Source organism: Lissotriton helveticus, chromosome 10, assembly GCF_964261635.1.
Source record: "Lissotriton helveticus chromosome 10, aLisHel1.1, whole genome shotgun sequence".
NCBI classification, from domain to species: domain Eukaryota; kingdom Metazoa; phylum Chordata; class Amphibia; order Caudata; family Salamandridae; genus Lissotriton; species Lissotriton helveticus.
In genome coordinates, this window is record NC_136071.1 from 1,095,987,981 (window position 1) to 1,096,006,974 (window position 18,994).

Here is an 18,994-nt window from a genome sequence, read left to right on the forward strand (position 1 = left end):
TTGTCATTAATTTGTTTTAATATTTGCATCAACATTTTAAATCACCAAATTGTGAACTATTAAACCTTGCAGCATGCGTCTTAATCTCGGCTGTGCCTGCCCCTTCTTTAGAAGCTATGGACATTTGCAATACATCTGGTTTTTAGGCACATAGGGGCATATTTACAAGAACTGACTCATCGGCATCAATGCGTCAGATTTTGTACGCCTGCCCCAAATGCCCTAACGACAACATGGATGTGCTGTATTTATAATGCAGTGCTCCGTGGCACAAGGATTCACAGGTGCGTAAAAAATTCGGGCACATCTTTTGGCGCTAAAGTGACGCATTGCTGGAGTTGGTTGTAAGACTGACACAACTCCAGCAATGTGTCAGAACACAGAGACGAGTCCCATGTTGAAAGACCTGTGTCAATCTTAATGCCTTGTTTGAGAAAGCGTAGGTATTTTAACTCAGTCAAGACGTAGTTTGACGCAGTGAAAAGTTGTAAATTTCACTGCGTCAGTTATACATGGCTTTTAATGTGGGAAGGCCTACTCCACACATGATACCTGGCGCAGCTATATTGTGATGCAGACCTCTACAAACTGAGCGCATTGGACCACAGATTGCACCGCCACTACGTTAAAAAAAATGGCGCTGCGGCAGTGCTAGCTCCTTGTAAATATGCCCCATAGTGTCCCATTGCTACTCGGTAATTAAGGATTTGTTCGAGTGAAATGGGACGTGGGTGCTGTATGTGGCGTGTGAGAAAGTGTTTTTCCCCCACCTTAAATAATAAACACAATCCTTGTCATGGTGAACCACTAAAAGTCACTAAATTAACCTTAGCTCAACCCCTGGTAGCTGTAGCGCAGAGCAGACAGACTTAACTTAGAGCCAGTATGTAAAGTATTTATGCAGTGCCAAAACGGTAATGAAGTCAAAACACAAACCAATTAAGACAAGTTAGAGTAAATTGTAATAGATTAAATGACACCCAAAATGTCTGTCTCCAGAATGCAGAATGGTGCCTCTTAACTTGTTTTGGCCGGTCTGATTTATTTTGTCAGGTTGAGTTAAAGATTTTACACTGCTCCACACAGGTTACAGCGGTAGGCCTGAAGCCATGTTTTATGCTGCTACTGTAGTGAATGGCACAATAGATGCTGCAGCCCACTAGTGGGTATTAACTTACACAGGCCCTGGTGACACTTTGTACAATATACTAGCAACATCTAAGTAAGTTGAATAAAATGCAATTTAGAGTTATGCCAATTCAACAATGCTGAAAGGGGACACACAGGCACTGTACTACTGCTTAGCTGGATGCAGTGTACAGCGTTCAACAGCCACCAAAAACAGGGTAAAAAAAATCTGGTGGTACTCCACACAAGATGGTCATTTCCTACATGACTTATCCTCCTCATCATATGAGGTGCTTGGGTGGAGGCTTGACCTGGTAGAAATCCGCTCTCACCAATTGGAAGGGTTTCTGTTGGAACCAGTTGTGGCATATGAGGTTTTAGACATTAATCTAAAAACATTAAGCAGAAAAACATTGTTGGAGTTCTTCTTCAAATAGGAAGACCAATATAATCCACAGACTTTAATCTCCCGTGTGAATATGCAACTTGAATATCTCCCTAGCAGGGCAGTAGATTCCCAGAAATGCCCCTGCAGTAACTTCATTCTGTCGAAATCAATGTTTATATGTCAGCTGAAAATTATGCTATTGGCATTATAAATAAATTCTTAGCTGTTGGCATCAAGCGGTCCTGAAAAAATATACCTTTAAGGAAAATTATTTTAGTGCTTGGTCCAAGAATTAACAAAATGTAGGTGCTGAGGCAAATATTCAGCAGGTATTTGTATACTTGGTAACACTGGAAAGGAGTGGTTGGTAGACTGGCTTTTATTTCCAGAAGGCGGGGTGGGGGGGGGGGGTGCAGTTGGGTACAGATGTGCCTTGCAGTGGTGCTTAGTGCCTCTGTCAGGTCGGCTGGAAACTTCCCTCCTAGGATGTCATGGATAAAAACTTGAGTGTATCTGAGCTTGCTGTGTCCACTGATTAAAGAATGCTTTTGTCCCCTGCTTGTTGACGAAGGGAAGCCCTGTGGGAAGTGATTTCAGAGCTGGTCCCTTGTGCTGACTTCCTTTTCCCCTTCTTGTCTCTGGCAGGAGGAATGTCCCCGTCATAAGGCCTCACTCATGGCACCTGGCCAAGCTGTCGGAGGTCCGCCCTGAAGCGGGCACCATGCACTTTCCTCCAGACACCTTCAGCTTGTCCTGGCACTCGGGATGCGAAACAAGGTGAGTACTTGTCCCCCTCTGGCCTCAGAGAGGGAACTTTCTTTCTGTGGGATGGGAGGTGGCACGCTTCCAATGTGTCAGTAATGTTTGGTTCCACAGGCTCCTCTCTCTCCTGTTACCGAGCACAATGCCTAGACTTGAAGGAATGGAATGGGACAATTAAACTTCCTTCCTCTGGCATTAGGAGCTGCATAACTCGTGCAACAAATGCATACTTACTGTTTATATGATTCCCTTTGATTTAGGGACACTCAGTGTGTATGTCTGGATACAATCTGGAGTACCAACCAATCAGGAGGTTATTGTGTAGTCCAGTTTGATACATGAAAACTTCAAAAATATTGAAATAAACTAGAAGAAATACCTTTTGGTTATGTTTCAAAGATGATTTATTGCTTCATGAGCTTCTGCCATTTCCACACTTCCCTTAGTTCTTCCTTTCTGTTTTGACTCCATGGAGGAAACCCATCCAATTGAAAGGCTCATAGTACAAATTAACTCAATGCAATGGGACCCCTGCATGAATCTGGAAACCTCTGAACCAGGCACCCTCTGCCTGCCAAGTAGCCCCTTTCCTTCACTCGGTCTAATGAGGAGGTAGCCTCCTGTGGTTTCTTTCAGGCTTGTGTTACCTCTTTTGAAGCATACCTGCTCAGCCACCAGTTCAGGAAGCCAAACAAGGTGACAGCCATAGACAACTTCACTTTCAACAGCATTGTCTCAGCAGAAGACCGTATGCGCTGGAAATATTTGTGCCTTTATTTTCTCCAGATAGATCTCCCTGCCTGCTTCCGCTGTAGTCATCTTTAAATATCTTCCCCAGCAACACTCTGAGTCAAGGCCATCCACGTGCTTAATCACCCTAGGCCTCCACCTAGTTAGCAATCTGATCCAACATTAGCATTTACACTTTGAATGTAACAACCTTTATTGGCAACATAGAAAAATAAATATTTATGCACAGATTCTTTCTCGTACTCTGCTCACTTGTCAGCCACGCGGTTCCCCTCCTGTGTTTCCTGGGTTGCATCCACTACTATACGTTTTGACTCTCAAAAGAATTATTAAAGGGCAATCAACTGCTGTACAGTTGGAATTAGGGATACACAGTAGCCACCCTATGTTACTTACAAGGAGGACTGGCGTGTAACTTCATCCAGTAGCACCTTTACACTGAGTTCCATAAGTGACTAAGTATTTTCAGCCATTGTTGCTCACTTTCCATGCTTGTACCCAGGGCTGCTCTGCTCTTGGTGCACCCATAAATCTACATGACAGTCTATCCCTGTATCCCTCCTGCAGCGGGCACCTCCACCAGCATCACCCTCTTACAGAATCTCTGCAAGAAGCTATCTGAATTCTTCTGCAGCAAGATAACCTCCATATACAGCAACTTCAACCCTTAACTGGACCCTTCTGACCTTGCAAGTCGCCTTCACGTCTCGACCAAAGAGGAGACCAAGATCTCATGACTCGCCATCAGCATTGGTGAGACTGTCGCCACCATGAAGTCTATCCACTCCGGGCTCCATTGAATCCTTGCCCCCATCACGCCTTTGTCAGAGGACTTCAGCTGATCAGCCAAGCACTCAAACCGATCCAGACACTTGGAAACATGCCTCTGTCCTGTCACTGCTCAACAGACCCATCTAGACTTGCCAGCTACAGACCGAACTTACTGTAATTCTGGACGGAGTCTGGGAGAAACTCCTCAACAGATGTCGCACCAACTCCTAAACACCACAAAGTCTGGCTTCAGAGCCAAGCACAGCACAGAAACAACCCTCATCATCACCACAGACAGCCGCATGATCCTGCACAGAGGAGTCTCGGAAGCCCTCATCCTCCTGGACCTCTCTACAGCTTTTGAAATAGTCTCCCACCCCATCCGACCTTACACAATGTTAACATCCAAGGACCCGCTCTCCTCTTGATTTGCCACTTCCTGACTGGCAGGTCACAAGTAGTCAGCCTAACCCCTTACTCTTTGAACGCCCACAACCTCATCTGTGGAGTTCTGCATGGTTAATCCCCCATCCTGACCCTCTTAATACATACATGATCCCTCTGGGCAGAGTCATCTGTGCCTACAACACTGACGTCGTCTCCTACACTGACAACTCGCAACTCATACTCTTTCCTCTCCAATAAGAATCCTTACACCTGGAACAAGTTCACCCCCTGCTTGACTGAATGTGTCAACCGGATAAAGGCTAACTATCTCACATTCAACAGTGACAAAACAGAAGTTGAACACCTCGCCATGGGACTCCATCTGGTGACCAACCAAACTAAGATACACATTCAATGCCAGCATGCCAGGAACCTTGGAATCCTCATAGACCGAAAACCTGAAAAGACCATACAAGTCGACAATCTTACAGCAGCCGTCTTCCACACATCGAAGATGCTGAGGAAAATCTTCAGATGGCTCCTGAGCCACAACTTCAAGACTGTCACGCACGTCCTCATCACTAGCAAACTGGATTGCAGAAACACCCTCCACTCCAGTATCAACAAGTAATTTACTAGAACACTACAACCCATCCAGGACTCGACAGCCAGATTCACCCTCAATCTCCCTGTGAGAAGAAGCCCCCGTTTCCCCCAAAGACTCTGCCTTACCCGTTAGTGCAGCGCTATGGTCTGCGCTACTTCCCTGTCACGATGACATCCACAGGGGCTGGAGCAGGGAACACACAGTGAAGACGGACTATTATTCATCCCCACAGGAAAGGAACAAGGAAGGAACGAGAGACCAATCAGGAGAGTCCGGGGGAGGAGAAAAGAAGCCGAGGAAGAAACAGAGGAGGGACCTGTCGGATGTGATGCGCCGAAGGAGATATCCTCAGAGGAAGGAGAGCCGACCGGAGAAAGCGAAGGGCCACGAGAAGCGAAAGTGAAAATCCCGGGCACTGTCCGAGAACCGGGATCCTGGTGCAAGAAGACCAGACATTTTGTTTGCTTTTCTTACGCTGCTTTCCACCCGGGTGTGGTGACGGGATTTATACTACCCTCCACAAATATACCCCAGTGACTTACCCATCCTCTTGTTCTACTCCTCTTCACAAGCTTCCCAACCAGAGAGCCAAGACACCTAGAGGAAAGCAGAAGAACGAAGTGACTGAGTCACCATCAGTGATTCCTTTAGGTTCATTAACTGCAATAAACGACCCCAATATAACACCTATACGGCCTCCTCGCTTCTGTTTCCGCCCATCCCTCCGACACTCCTATTTAGCGATGTACTTCAAATGTAAATGTAAATGTATGTGTCTTGTAAAGCGCACTGCTGCCCTGAGGCGTCGTGGCGCTGTAGACCGCTGGGGAACCCGTCCTGGCTATCCCTGTGAGATGGTCCCTACTGGGTATCTCCAAGGTGAAACCGGGCATCCCCGGCGAATGTGGGGGGCCATTGTAGAGATGAGGCAAGCTAATGCCCAGAGTTGCCGAGTGTGATCCCTGGTTAGAGTAGGCACCGAGGTGAGAATTATCGAGTCCGCTGACCCTGGTCCACGACCCTGCCGCGTCGGGAATTGAACCCTGGTCCCAGGCCGTTCTCTGCTTCCGGGTCTGCCGCCTCTAACCAGTGAGCCACACCACTCCACAAGGAGCTTCACTGGCTCCCAATACACAAGTGTGCACAATTCAAACTCCTCACTAACACCTTCAAAGCACCACACAACATAGGACCTGCATACCTCAGCAGTTGCATCTGCTTTCACAAACCTTCGAGGCACCTCTGCTCAGCCCAGCTCCTAAGAACCAGAACCGGAGTTTAGGCCTTCTCCTACATCGCTCCTAAAGCATGGAACGGCAATCCATTGCACAGCAGGCCTGGAACAGCCTCTCCTTGCACAGCAGGGCCTCCTCCTCTTTTCTTAAGTTCTGGAAGAAACTCTTCAAATATGCCTCTTCAAATGACCACCGCGTTTTTCGCATTGTTATGGATTTGCTTCACTTACCATGTAATCCACCCATCTTCTGTATAATTTGGAAATTTCAGCAAAAAACATTTCTAGCTCAAACGAATCATACTAAAAATGCTGCGCATGTGTCAGGCCCTTTAAGGCGCAGTAACTGGTCACCTTTTTTGCTGATTGTTGCGTTAAGGCGTTAAACGGATTCAGATGTTGTGTGGCCGTTGCCTCAGCAGTGTTCACAACTTTGCAAATTTTTTTTAGTTTAATTGCAAATGAGTGAAGTCAAAATATTCTACATTATGTTACATACTTTGCCTTTCCTTCTCACATAATTCAGTTACCCCGACACATAATTTGTCCCTACGCTGCCGCATAATTCTAGTGGCCCTGAATATAGCTTCTCTATATTTTTGCATCTTTCTTTTTGCATCAACTCCTTCTCCTTGAGATGTTCTTCTCCCTTACTCTCGCGTCTAGCAATCCTCACATCTCCCTGTCTGCCTTGCACTTTCCTGTGTATCTCATCTGCACCATCACCTTAGTTAGATGACGGAAGAAATATTTATAGACAAACAATTGGAATGTGTAAAGAGCTTTTCTCGTCCACTTCCGGCCTCCTCTGCCACAAAGGGGTCCATGTTTGCAGTCTGCACAAACAAGTTGTTTCAAAGGGACAATTCCTTATTAATAGTTTTTGGTGTCAGAAGTTTATTTCTTCTTGTTTCAGCTCCTGACATTGTTATGGCAGGAAGGGTGGTGGAGTGGGCGCCGTGCTCTCCTGCCAGCTGGGCACAGAATATTCTGTACTCTCCTTGGCTAAGGAGGGCTCTCGAGGCACACGCCGCAGCGTCTTCCCCTGGCAGGGGGCAGGATGCGGTGCAGTGTGCACTGCTGTGGGTACCAGCAGCATCCTCTGCCAGGGCACTCTTCATCCTGTGCGTGGACTGCCTCCTACCACTGGGAAGGAGGAAAGGAGGGTGATGGGGGGGCTGTCCTCCAGGGGAGGCATTCCTGTGATTAGGCCAACTCACCGACTCTCCTTGCCAGAAATGTTCTTTTAAGCCTTAGTTCAAAGAAAAGGCCCTGGCAGTGTTGTTCACATGTAAGTGCGTAATCAGAGAGAAAAACACTAAGGGGCATGTTTATGAGCCTCTTGCGCTGCCGTAGCATCACTTTTTGTGACGCAAATGTGGCGGAAAACACCAAAACATATTTATAAGGCCACGTAAAGCTGCTTTACGCAGCTTTGAATGTCCTCATAGATGTGGAGTAAAGCCAAGGCAGCGCAAATCCGTGTTTTGCCTTACTCTGCGCTCTGGAGGTGTTCCATGTACCTACACAGCACCCATGGTTTTTGATGCATTCTCAGACTTACAAGGACTTTTAAACCTGGAAATGTGTCAAAATCTTACGCCTTCCAAGGTGAAGTGTAACGAGGGGAAATATCTCCAGTTCTTCTAGCTTTTCCTCTTTCTTTGTGTGCTGCATTCTGCGGCACACATTGAAAGAGGAAAAAAAACCTAAATTAATTGGTTTTGTTCAGGAAGGTAGCCCTTCCTACGCAAAAACAATCCTGCCAGCAACAGAGGCACCCTTGCACTATGGTGCAATGAACCTGCATTGGTGCTAGGCTGCCAGAAGGTTGCCAGCGCCGGTGGAAAGGACAGGAATGCACCATATTGGATGAATGCGGTGCATTCCTGCCCTGTGTCACCAATCCCATAAATTTGCCCCTACATTCCATTACCTAAAGTTGTAGGGATTAAAGAGGCACATATGAACTCTGGGTATACCTATGTCCCTGATTGTTATGTAGGACCACGAGCATGAGATGAAGTGAAAGGTAAAACGCTCCTTACTGTCCCTTTTATGGGGGTAGGAGGTAACGCTAAAAACAATGGAGATATAGACTATGGAGTAGGCCAGGGAATAGCGAGATACAAAAATATGGAGTAGAGAATGCCGAGATATTAGAATAAGGAATATCGAGAAACAAGACTACATACTAGGCAATATTGAGATACAAGTATATTGAGTAGGGAATATCGAGAGAGAACAAAAAGGGATATCAAGATACAAGAATATTGAGTAGGGACTATCGAGATACTAGAATGTCATACCTATAAAATAGAGAGGATAGGTGTATATAAACAAGTAAATGTGTACTGTCCTTCCTTGATGTTATTTGCATATTTCTAAATGTACTTTCAGTCTGAGTGATAAGATTTGCATTTCATATTTAAAGAATTGAGTTTTTAAAATGAATCCCTTTCTATATCTAACATTCTGTTCATAGTTGAATTCCTCCCAAATTTGCCCCTCTTAAATAAATTGCTGATACATATATTGTCAAGGTACATTGATGTAGTGTTGGTATTTTAACAACAATATTCCAGTATATTAATATTTCCTACTCAATATTGCAGACTACATCCGCTGGAGACCCCATGGGCTCTGTACATGCATGGAAGGGGATATGGCTGTCTGTATGGCAGTGATATGGCTGGCTGTCTTGATACCCTACACCAACTGAATATTAAAGTGAATAACTTTACAAGCTCAAAACTTGAAATATAAAATAGCAATTCTTATCGCTCACTAGATTGAAAAATATGCGTAACTGTAGGAAATATAAGAAATGGCAATTTAGTACAGTGGGGAATATTCGGCCAGATAGCCACCGCAAACTGAATAGTATAAAAAGTGAATACATTTAAAAGCTCTAACATTTTCATACAATATAAAAAAACTTATCGCTCAGTAGACTGAAAGCACATTTAGAAGAATACATATATGTAGGAAATTAATAGACAAAATGGCAATTTATTCAAGAGGGGATTATTATTATTCAAGACTGCTTTGTGGTCCTTCCCTTTTAGTTAAGTGTGAAAGTAAACCGTATTCACATCTTTTCTTCTTCCAAACCAATATTGTGCACACTTTTGGTGTAGAGGCAAGAAGGATAATGTTACCCTTATTAAATATTTTGGCTTTGAAGCTATCTCCTGTCAGACATATTGTGAATCGTACCAGTGCTTCAGGGGAGTTTGGGTCAGCCCATTGGTTATCAGTTGTTGGCTTTCCTGCACCCCCTCCCCACCCCCCATTCCCTAGTTCCTTATTCAGCAGCTTTCCTTCCATCTATTGTGGTGAATAGCTTCTTTACCATCCTTTTGAATGGAAGAATATATCCTTCCACTGCTGACATTTAGGGAACATATTTTTCCTTTTATCACACCATTGTTTTTTTTAGTGCATTTCAGAGTCCAAAAGACTCTTGGTATCGATGCTTCGATGGGGGTGAGTCCTAGATATATAATTTCCTGATATTACTGTGCCAAGGACAATGAGACAAATAGACCCTTCCACGCAGTTCTCTTATCTAAAGCACTACCTACGAGTTTACTTTGGTGAAGCCACAACAATTGTTGCCCTCAGTTCATTTGAAGAATTGCGTTACTCGCTCAGTTTGCAGTTAGAAAGGCTGTCTGATGAAGAACGTATAGATCTAATTGGGGCAACAGGAGCTTTGTGGTTATCACTGCTAAGCTGTGGAACTCTCTCCCTCCTCAGTTCAGAGCCATGCCTAGACTTTTGGCATTTAGAAACAATCAAAAACTTGGCTTTTAACATCTAGGCCATTGCCCTGCCCCCTGGAGCAGTCCGCGCCGAGACACCTGTTGGTATTTGTGCGCTTTATACGTTGTTTTAACATTAACTAATGAAAGTAATCGTGTGGTCAGTGTTTGCCAAGCTGGCCAGTCAATCATTGGCTGTAGACACAAAATGTCAACATATGCTTTATCAGCGATCACCCCAAACATGAGACGCATCACACCAGGTTCGGCCAGTGTCCATGTTTGGTGGACAAGTCGGAGAAATGTGCATTTAGAGCGCTTGCAGCTGTGACTCATTTGGCCTTGCCAGCAAAAATGGACAGTGGACATTTTCAATTTAATAGCGGTCATGTGCTATGGTCAGGGTGACTTTCAGCTAACCCTGGTTATTGTTTGCTAATTGTGCTAAGAATGCTGGGATTTGTAACTTCATATAGGTATGGGACATCCTTAGTGCTATCGACTGACAGTCAGGACTTGTTCAACGTCCCCCCTATTATGCGGTGCCATATAACAACTGTGTGGACTGGTAAAAAATGTATTTAAATGATTACTAACATCTTCCACCTCTCATCTGCATGCACCCTGCAATCGGCCGGAGAAGCAGATTACCCTGTCCTGGAAAGCATGGACATGATATTAAGCCAAGGTCAATTATTTGCCAATGGCATGGACACTCTCAACCTTATTTGCGTCTCCCTTGCCCCTAAGTAACAAGCCCCTTGAGGAACTGCGACTAAACCCAGCGAACACGCGAACCAAAATGAAATGCTGTATATTCAGGTCAAGACTTGGAAAGCTTGCAGTGATACTTGGTAATGGCCAGGGAGACTGGAGATGAAATTACCTCTGCACGGGATTATTTACCCATCACTGTCGCACCTTCTTGGCAACATATTCAAGCGTTGGGATCCGAGCAGATCCTGAGCACATACATGACTCTGAAGGCAGGAAAGGGTGCTTTCTTAGATAAGAAGGCAACATTATTTATGTCTGAACTAGATACTGCTATAGCTGGGTAGCTAGCAAATAAAACAAAATCCTAAATCAAATATATACTTGTTTTATTGACTTTTTGATTTGCTAGCTACATAGCTTCAATGTGTGATTAAGAATTAATTCCTTATTTTCTCACTGTCTGACATCATTAAATTAGCTTCACCCAATGGTGAACTTACTAGGATGATGACAAAGTTGATGACAAAGTTCCAGGCATCCAGGACTGAGCTCTAAAGTAATACAAAGGCAGCAGATGTGTTGTTGGGGATAACAATAGGATATAGGCTTTAACATATTATGTTGCTTGGGGGTGTGTGTGTATATAATATACTGAAAAAAATAAAGGTTACAGTAACGTTCTAGTTAGGTCAATATGTCAGTGTGGACATTAACTTTTTAAACTAAAAGAAAAAAACACAGAAATTCACCAGTTATTGGTAGCATTGCTAACTATAACTTGCGCCCCCTGCCGTACACTACCTATGACCTCACATATGACATCACTTATGACCTGTTCTATGACATTATTGATAACATCACTGGCGACATCATTGATGACATCACTAATGACATCACACATGACATCATCCAACGAGTGTGCTCATTTGTTTTACAGTTTAGATTGTGGTGAATAACTGCCATATTACTTTTCCACTTAATTTTGTACAGTTTGGGTCCAGCTAATGGGTGTAAGTATTTAGAAAAGACATGTCCACTTAATGCACCATAGCTGTGTAGAGGTATTGAACACATTATAAATCTTTGTATTCTAGAGTAACTCTGTGTACAGGTTATGATAGGCTTGTGTTCATTATGTTCCACTTACATCTTTTGGTACTGCAGAAATTCTACATACTACATACTAAGTATTGTAAGTAGCCTTGAGTTATTCAAGAGAATCGCCTCAGCATGACAATTTCTACTTAACATAGAAGACTGTGTGCACCAGGTACTAATCTATGTACATGTGCTTGTTTTGCTTCAGAAGATGGGCAATCTGTAAGGTTTTCACCATTTTATGAACTGTACAGGTAGTAGGATGTTTAGCACCTTGAGATCTTGGGTATTTTTAGCGAATAGTGTCTTTTTTTCGACAGTTGTTGCATAAAATGTGCATTTTTCTTAGTAGCTATTCTTTAATAGTCTGTGATGTATTTCTTATGAAAGTTTCAGTGTTTGCAAACAGTGTGGTATAAAGTAAACTCTCTCTATAGAGTAAGCACTGTATACAATCCTCAGATCTCTACTGATATCAAATTCATTTCTTAATGTAGGTTCAGTGTCTGTCCAGGGTTTGGTAGAGATATAAGCTGGTCTTAGTAGGGCAATTGTTTTGGAATTGGCATTCACTGGTTTAGCTTCCTCTGAAGATTAGTCTATAGATTTAACACCATATTCAAAGAGGGGTTTCCATATAACTGTGGTTGATTGTTAATGTGAACTTTGCTATGTGTAAAGCCATAGCCATGTATAAAGCAATATGCGGGAAAACAAAGCTTTGATGATGCCATCAATGATGTCATAGAACATGTCATCAGTGATGGTATAAGCAGTCCATGGCGGGGCGCAAGTTATAGTTAGCAGTGCTAACTATAACTGGTGAGTTTCTGTGGTTTTTTTTTGTTCAAAACATTAATGTTCACACTGACAAATTCACCTAACTATAATGTTACCTTAATCATTTTTGTGTGCGCAAACAGGCGATTCGTAGAATCGGCCTGTTTGCTCATGCAAAAAAATGCTTGATACATGTATCAAACCCTATTTTGTGATTCAGTAACCAGTTACCGAATTGCGAAATGGGTTTGCGATTCACTATTTGGAAGGGGTGTATTTAGGACGTCCCTTCCATGTAGCAAATCCTAATGGTATGTATGAATGTTTTGTGACTGTGAATGCGGTCGCAAAACATTTGCATGTTACCACCTACTTCAAGTAGGTGGCAACCCATTCGCAAATGGGTTGCCTTTGGGACCCTTTGGAACCCCTTCACCTTTGTGGGTGTTTGTAAATCATTTTTAAGAGCAGGCAGTGGTCCCAAGGACCATCGCCTGCTCTTAATGAAAGTAAAAGTTTTCATTTTTCTTTTTGTAAAACAGCCTGTTTTCCAGAATGGAAAACGGGCTGCTTTAGAAAAAAAAAGATTGCTTTCATTAAAAACAATCACAGATATGGTGGTCTGCTGACCTCAGCAGGCCACCATCCCAGTGATTTTTGCGATTCCAAGGAGTCGCAAATTGCGATCTAACTCATTAATATTATTGAGGTAGGTCGGTTTGCGACCCTCTACGAATCGGTATTTGAAACTCTTGGTTTCATAGATTGGAAATTCCAATTACCTAATTGTGAATCTCAGAATATCGCAATTAGGTAATCGCAATTTCCAATTTTGATACATGTGGCCTTTGTTATGTTGTGTTATGTTATAAGTGACTTGTAGAGCGCTCGTTCATCGGTTGGTTTCTTGGCGCTAATGAGGCAGAGGGATCGCAAAACAGATCAGCTTATTTATATGCGCATGAGAAAAGCCAGGTTTTGAGGGGCGTTCTAAAATTGATAAGGATAGTGCTCAGTCTGATTTACAGTGGGATGGAATTCCATAGTCTAGGGGCGAGGGTAGCGAACCTGCAGCCCCCTAGACGCTTCAGTTTGAAGGTGGGTACTGTGAGGAGGTGGGCTGAATGGAGGTCACGTGAGGGTGTATAACGGGAGATGAGGTCTGTGATGAATTTGGGAGTGTGATTGTTTAAGGATTTAAACACCAGGCAGGCGGTTTTGAAAGCATACCGCTGGGGGATCGGTAGCCAGTGCATTTTTTTTAAGAGGGGGGAGGCGTGTTGCCGTCTGGGTTGTTGATAGATAAGTCTGGCCGCTTGATTTTGCACTAGTTGTAGTCGTTTGGTAAGTCCAACTGGAAGTCCCAGAAAGATAGCATTAGCGTAATCAAGCCAGGATAGGACCAGGGCAATAACGACCTGGATCAGTGCAGTTTGGGATAGCACCCTGCTAATTTTTCTGATCTTGCGTAATTGAAGGAATCGGGTGGAAATCACGTTGCCTATGTGCGTTTTAAGGGACAGATCATTGCTTATGGTGACTCCAAAACTTTTTACTGAGGTAGGGGGAGGACCTAGATTGTTTGACCAGTAGTGTGGGCCCCAGTGGGTTTGTGCCGCACCTATCAGAATGAGTTCAGTTTTACTGGGGTTCAGCTTTAAATGGTTGTGATCCATCCATGACCAGATGAAGGTCATGGTGTCTTTGAAGTCGAAGATTGACTGGGGGGAATTGTCGATCTGTAATAGGAGTTGGAGATCATCCGCATAATTGAACGTGGTGATTACTCTCTCCTTGAGAGCACTTATTAGTGGGTGAAGGTAGATGTTAAACAAGTGTGGGGAAGGGACGAGCCCTGTGGGACCCCACAGAAAATTGTTAGCTTGGGGGCGGTGAATGGGCCAGAACGGACTGCCTGGGAACGGTTGTTCAAGAAGGATTTAATCCAGTGGAGAGCTGGGCCTCTGAAGCCGGCCTCCTTGGCCCTGTCGGCCAGGATCCCGTGGTCAACCATATCAAAGGCCACCGAGAGGTCGAGCAGTACCAAGGCCTGTGGTGTACCTGTATCTGCTTTTTCACGTAGGGAATCAAGTACAGCTAACATCACAGTTTCGGTTGAGTGTGCTGGGCAAAAGCCAGCCTGACAGGGATCGAGAAATCCTGTCTGTTCCAGAAAATTAGATAGGCAACTAGCCACATAAGATTCCAGTAGTTTGGCCATGAAGGGGAGCAGAGAGATGGGATGGTAGTTGACCAGCAATTGTGGGTCCTCGCCTGTTTTTTTTTAGAAGAGGGACCACAATTGCTTTCTTAAAAGCATTGGGTACACAGCCTTGAATCATGGATTGGTTGAGGTGGGCAAGAGCTGGGTCTGGAAAAGCTGAGAAGGCTGATCTCAGGACATGAGGGGGACAGTGATCCCGAGGAGAGCCTGTTTTAATTTTGGCCAATAAATGGCGTAGAGTCTCAGTGTCAATAAGGGGGAATTGGTCGATAGTTTGGGGGTTTCTGATGGTAGGTAAGCCATTAATGTTTATTAATGTGGGGGTCATGATTGCATTGATCATATTTATTTTATCAATGAAAAATGTGTTTAGGGAGTCGCAAAAGGCTTCGGTTTGTTTAATACTCTCTCTGGGTTTGATAGCTCATCTACAATCGAGAATATTTCTTTAGATTGGTTACTGGCATTAAGGATGCGAGAAGAGAAATATGTTGCTTTTGCAGTGTTAATAGATTTTGGTTTTGTATTCGTTTATGGCTTTGACATAGCTGTCCTTTCCTTCTAATGAATAGTTCTGCCTCCATTTCCTCTCTATTTGACGCAGAGAGCTTTTTTGAAATTTTAGTTCCGGTGAGAACCACCTCGGAGCATCGTGTCGGCGGGCGAGTCTGATTTGTTTGAGGGGGGCGTGGGTGTTGCTGCCTGCTAAGAGCCAGTTTGAGATGGACTCCACATGATGGTCAATTTCTTGATTAGGGATGGGTGCTGTGTTTCTTAGGGAATTGATAAATTAAGCATTATCTATAGTGTTCCATTTTCTAGCTGTACCGCCCTTTAAGGGTGGTAGTTTGCTGGGGCTAGGGAGTTTTAGTCTGAATTTTATAAGATAGTGGTCTTTTCTAAATACACCAGTACTCCAGCCTGCCTGGAAATACTGTTCTACAAAAGGTCTATGCATTGATTAAGAGGTTTTAATTCTAAGTTTCTAATGCAAGCATAAGGCAAACACATTTAAAACGTGGCATGTTTTTTTTCCTTCGATTTAGGGACATATACCTACAATAATAAATGAATAAATGACTATTGCATAGCTTGTGAAGGTCATTGCTATGGCCATTGTCAGTATTATTTGCCAATAGTGTTTAAGTATAGAGCCTGTAGCTTGTCTTCCATAGCCATGCTCATCTTGTTTCTATGTGTAAGAAATGTGTGAATAGCTACTACTTACTAACAAGCCTTCTTTGTCGCTTGCAGTGACCTCTCTATGCAGTGGAACCAGCTCTCCCGCCATTGCAGTACTGACAAGAGCAGCTCCATCGGGAGCATGGAAAGCCTCGACCAACCCAGTCAAACATACTACGAGGGAAATCTCTCGCCCATCGACCAGAACATGTATCAAAACAAAAGAGACTCTGCTTACAGCTCATTCTCAGCCAGTTCCAATGCTTCAGACTACACAGTGTCACTCAAGACTGAGGAGTCTGCCTCCATGGACTGCATTCTTCAAGATCTGGGCACTTGCAAGCACAATGATGGCAGGTATCTGCAAACAGGAAATGGTGTCAGCGAAACCTTGGATGATAGCATTTTGCATAGACCAGGTGGACATTCAGAACCCAACTCTAGGCCACCATCAGGTACCTGTGAACAAAACCTTGCCTTTTCTTGCAAAGCCCCTCCCCAGCCTCCACTTAGGAGGGATAGTTTACGTGCTCCGAAAAACCACCCTAACCAAGAGAAGCGACGAGCTTCGGCCCCGGTGGATTCCCTGCATGTCACTGGGAGTTGGACTTCTGATAACTTCCTCTCCTCTCTGGAAAAGGGCAGGGATGGGCGCCGTTGTGGACAGACATTCTCCTTGTGTTCAGAGCATATGAAGGATTGCTTACCCTCTGACCAGTACTATATGCTTAACTCGCACCCGGACAAATGCCAAAAATGTACTGAGACTCCCTCAAGTGAAAATTCAAATCCATGCACTGAGCCTCCTTCTGAAAAGAAGTCAGCAATCAAACATTTAACTTGTGAGAATGGGAAAGATATTCACAAGACTGAAAACATTCAAGCTACACCAGCTTCATTGATCAATTGCACTACCTCTTGCACAAAAGAACAGTTGGCTGCCCTGTCGACGCATCGGCACACTGCCCTTGAACCGTCTCAGTCTCCTGAGACAAATCGGTCGACGGATCTGACAAACTGTAGTAATGGCTCTGAACTCAAGTCTATGCAAGAAAGACATCAGTGGACCATCTCGCCACTGCACAGTACTCAGCGACATCGGAACAGTCCATGCTTAAAGGAAAACGCCAAAGAACAGCTGCGTGAAGACACATCATTCCGTGATGAATGCAATAGGAACTCGAGTAAAGATACCCGTAAATTCAAAGTTAGGACTGAAAACGGTGGCAGTCTGAACCAATCAGGAACTAGAATCTCCTCAACCGTAAAATCATACCCTGATCTGGAAAGGTCCTCGAGTATGCCAAATGGGATAGCCGAGCCGCATCAGGACTCGCACCACTCCCCAGATTCCACATCTGAAAGCACGGGAGGTCTAAGGCCCGCACACAGCACAGAGGTGTTAGTAGAGGAATGCAGGGATCAGGAAGAAGCGAGGTTGCATGTCAAGAAACCTGGTTCGTCCCGTTTCCGTTCGGCACAGATAAGGAGGAGGAGTGAGCGCTTTGCCACAAACCTCAGGAATGAAATACAGAGGAGGAAAGCTCAGTTACATAAAAGTAACGGCAGCACAACCCTGCTCTGTGGAGAAGAACCAGTGGAGGAGATGGAAGAACCTTCTGAATGCCCTTCTCCTCCACGGCAACCCTTGCCTCCTCCACCTCCACCACCAAAGACCAGGTCAATAAGACCACAAGACAAGAAGGCCAAAGACATATGGAAAACAGACTCTACTGAATGCCTTCTGGAAATGCCAAAGAGCCTGCAGGTGTCCGAAGTTGAAAGAGTCTCTGATCATGTAATGGAGAGTACCGCTACATTGGATGATAAGTGGGCAAATCCTCATCCAAACCAAAACCAACTTATTGTTGAAGAGAAGCCTTGCAGTGACATGCAGCGTGGAAATTCATCTGAGTACCTGAATCAAGAGCCAAAGGAACCAATGTTGGATGAAGTAGTAAGACCTACCATCCATCTGCCTGATCGGACAGCTGCTGTGGCAGATGTCAAATGGAGCACACCATGCCCATCTCCAGACTTTGAAAGGCAAAGAGATCAGCAGTTATCCTACGGAGGAGGTGGGCGATGGACATGGTCTCCCGAGCGGAAGCTACCACCAAAATCTAGACAACCCAAAGAAAGCCAGCCTGAGAGGACTGTCAACGAAAGCCCCCCAAAAGCCTATGAGATGGAGCCAGAGATGCCTCCTGCACCTACAAGAATCCCCCAAGAAACTGTACTCCTACCCTTTGCAGACAGGAGGAAGTTTTTTGAGGAAACCTTCAGGGTGGGCCCCACTTCTCACCCTCCCAGTCTGGTTATCAAGACTAGAAAGCCCAACTGTAGACCAAAGCATGCCGAGCCCAGTATTTTCCAGCCTGTAATTTCCGACTGTAGAAATTTAAGAAGACTTTCCATAGACCATAGCTATTCTCCACCGTCACCAGTAAGACCAGAAGTCCCAGTTGCTTATGCAGACTGTTCTCTGAATCAAGCTGCAGACCAGCCAGTGTACTACAATCAGGTGAAACACTCCAGCGAGCATGAGTATATCAGAGCTTTAACACGTACATGTAATATGCACGGCACAGTGGTTCATGAGCCGTGCATGTACTGTTCGGGAGACATATGTCCTGCCATGGTTAAGATGAATTTTCAGGCGAGCCACCACAGCTGTTGCTGCCATCACCACCAATGGCCGCGGTGCGGTGAACGATGTTGCCCATCTCAGCATAAGGTCCTAGAAGAGAGCAGCTTGACGCACAACGATCCTTGGTCATGCAGGAAGCCGTGCTTCCAGGTAAGACTCTGCTCTGTTAGTTTGGTACGCAACACTCTTCCCCGTCAAGTATAAGTAGCCACCAGGGATCTCAAACAGGTAGCTTGGGAGCTACGGTTAGCTTGCCGGAACCTTGTAAATAAAGTACATAATTCAGAGGGTGTAGGCGTTTTAACCATGGCAGCGCTTCATTTCCCTGTATCCTTAGAGTGGCCGCCAGTAAAAACAATGGCACGGTTACACACAAACACATTTTCTCTCTGCATTTAGCAACAGTAGTAGCAGTATTTTTTTTAAATGTCTATTTTTAGTAGTGACTAGCATCATTCAAATAAACTGAACACGTATGAAGTCTAAGCAGGGAAGAATCACAATTCAGAATACAAATAACAAAATTAAAAATTGTATGCCAGAGTGTGG

At 44.4% G+C, this 18,994-nt stretch overlaps 1 protein-coding gene across 4 annotated transcripts in view; it reads left to right on the forward strand.

Moving 5' to 3' along the window:
• SHROOM4 (shroom family member 4) overlaps nucleotides 1-18,994 on the forward strand; it is a 431,909-nt gene that overhangs the window by 348,303 nt on the left and 64,612 nt on the right. For all 4 annotated transcript variants that reach the window (XM_078663821.1, XM_078663822.1, XM_078663824.1 and 1 more), the window contains 2 exons: nucleotides 2,162-2,293; nucleotides 15,868-18,595. In XM_078663821.1, the coding sequence (XP_078519947.1) occupies nucleotides 2,162-2,293; nucleotides 15,868-18,595 (2,860 nt within the window). The remainder of the gene's footprint in view (nucleotides 1-2,161; nucleotides 2,294-15,867; nucleotides 18,596-18,994) is intronic.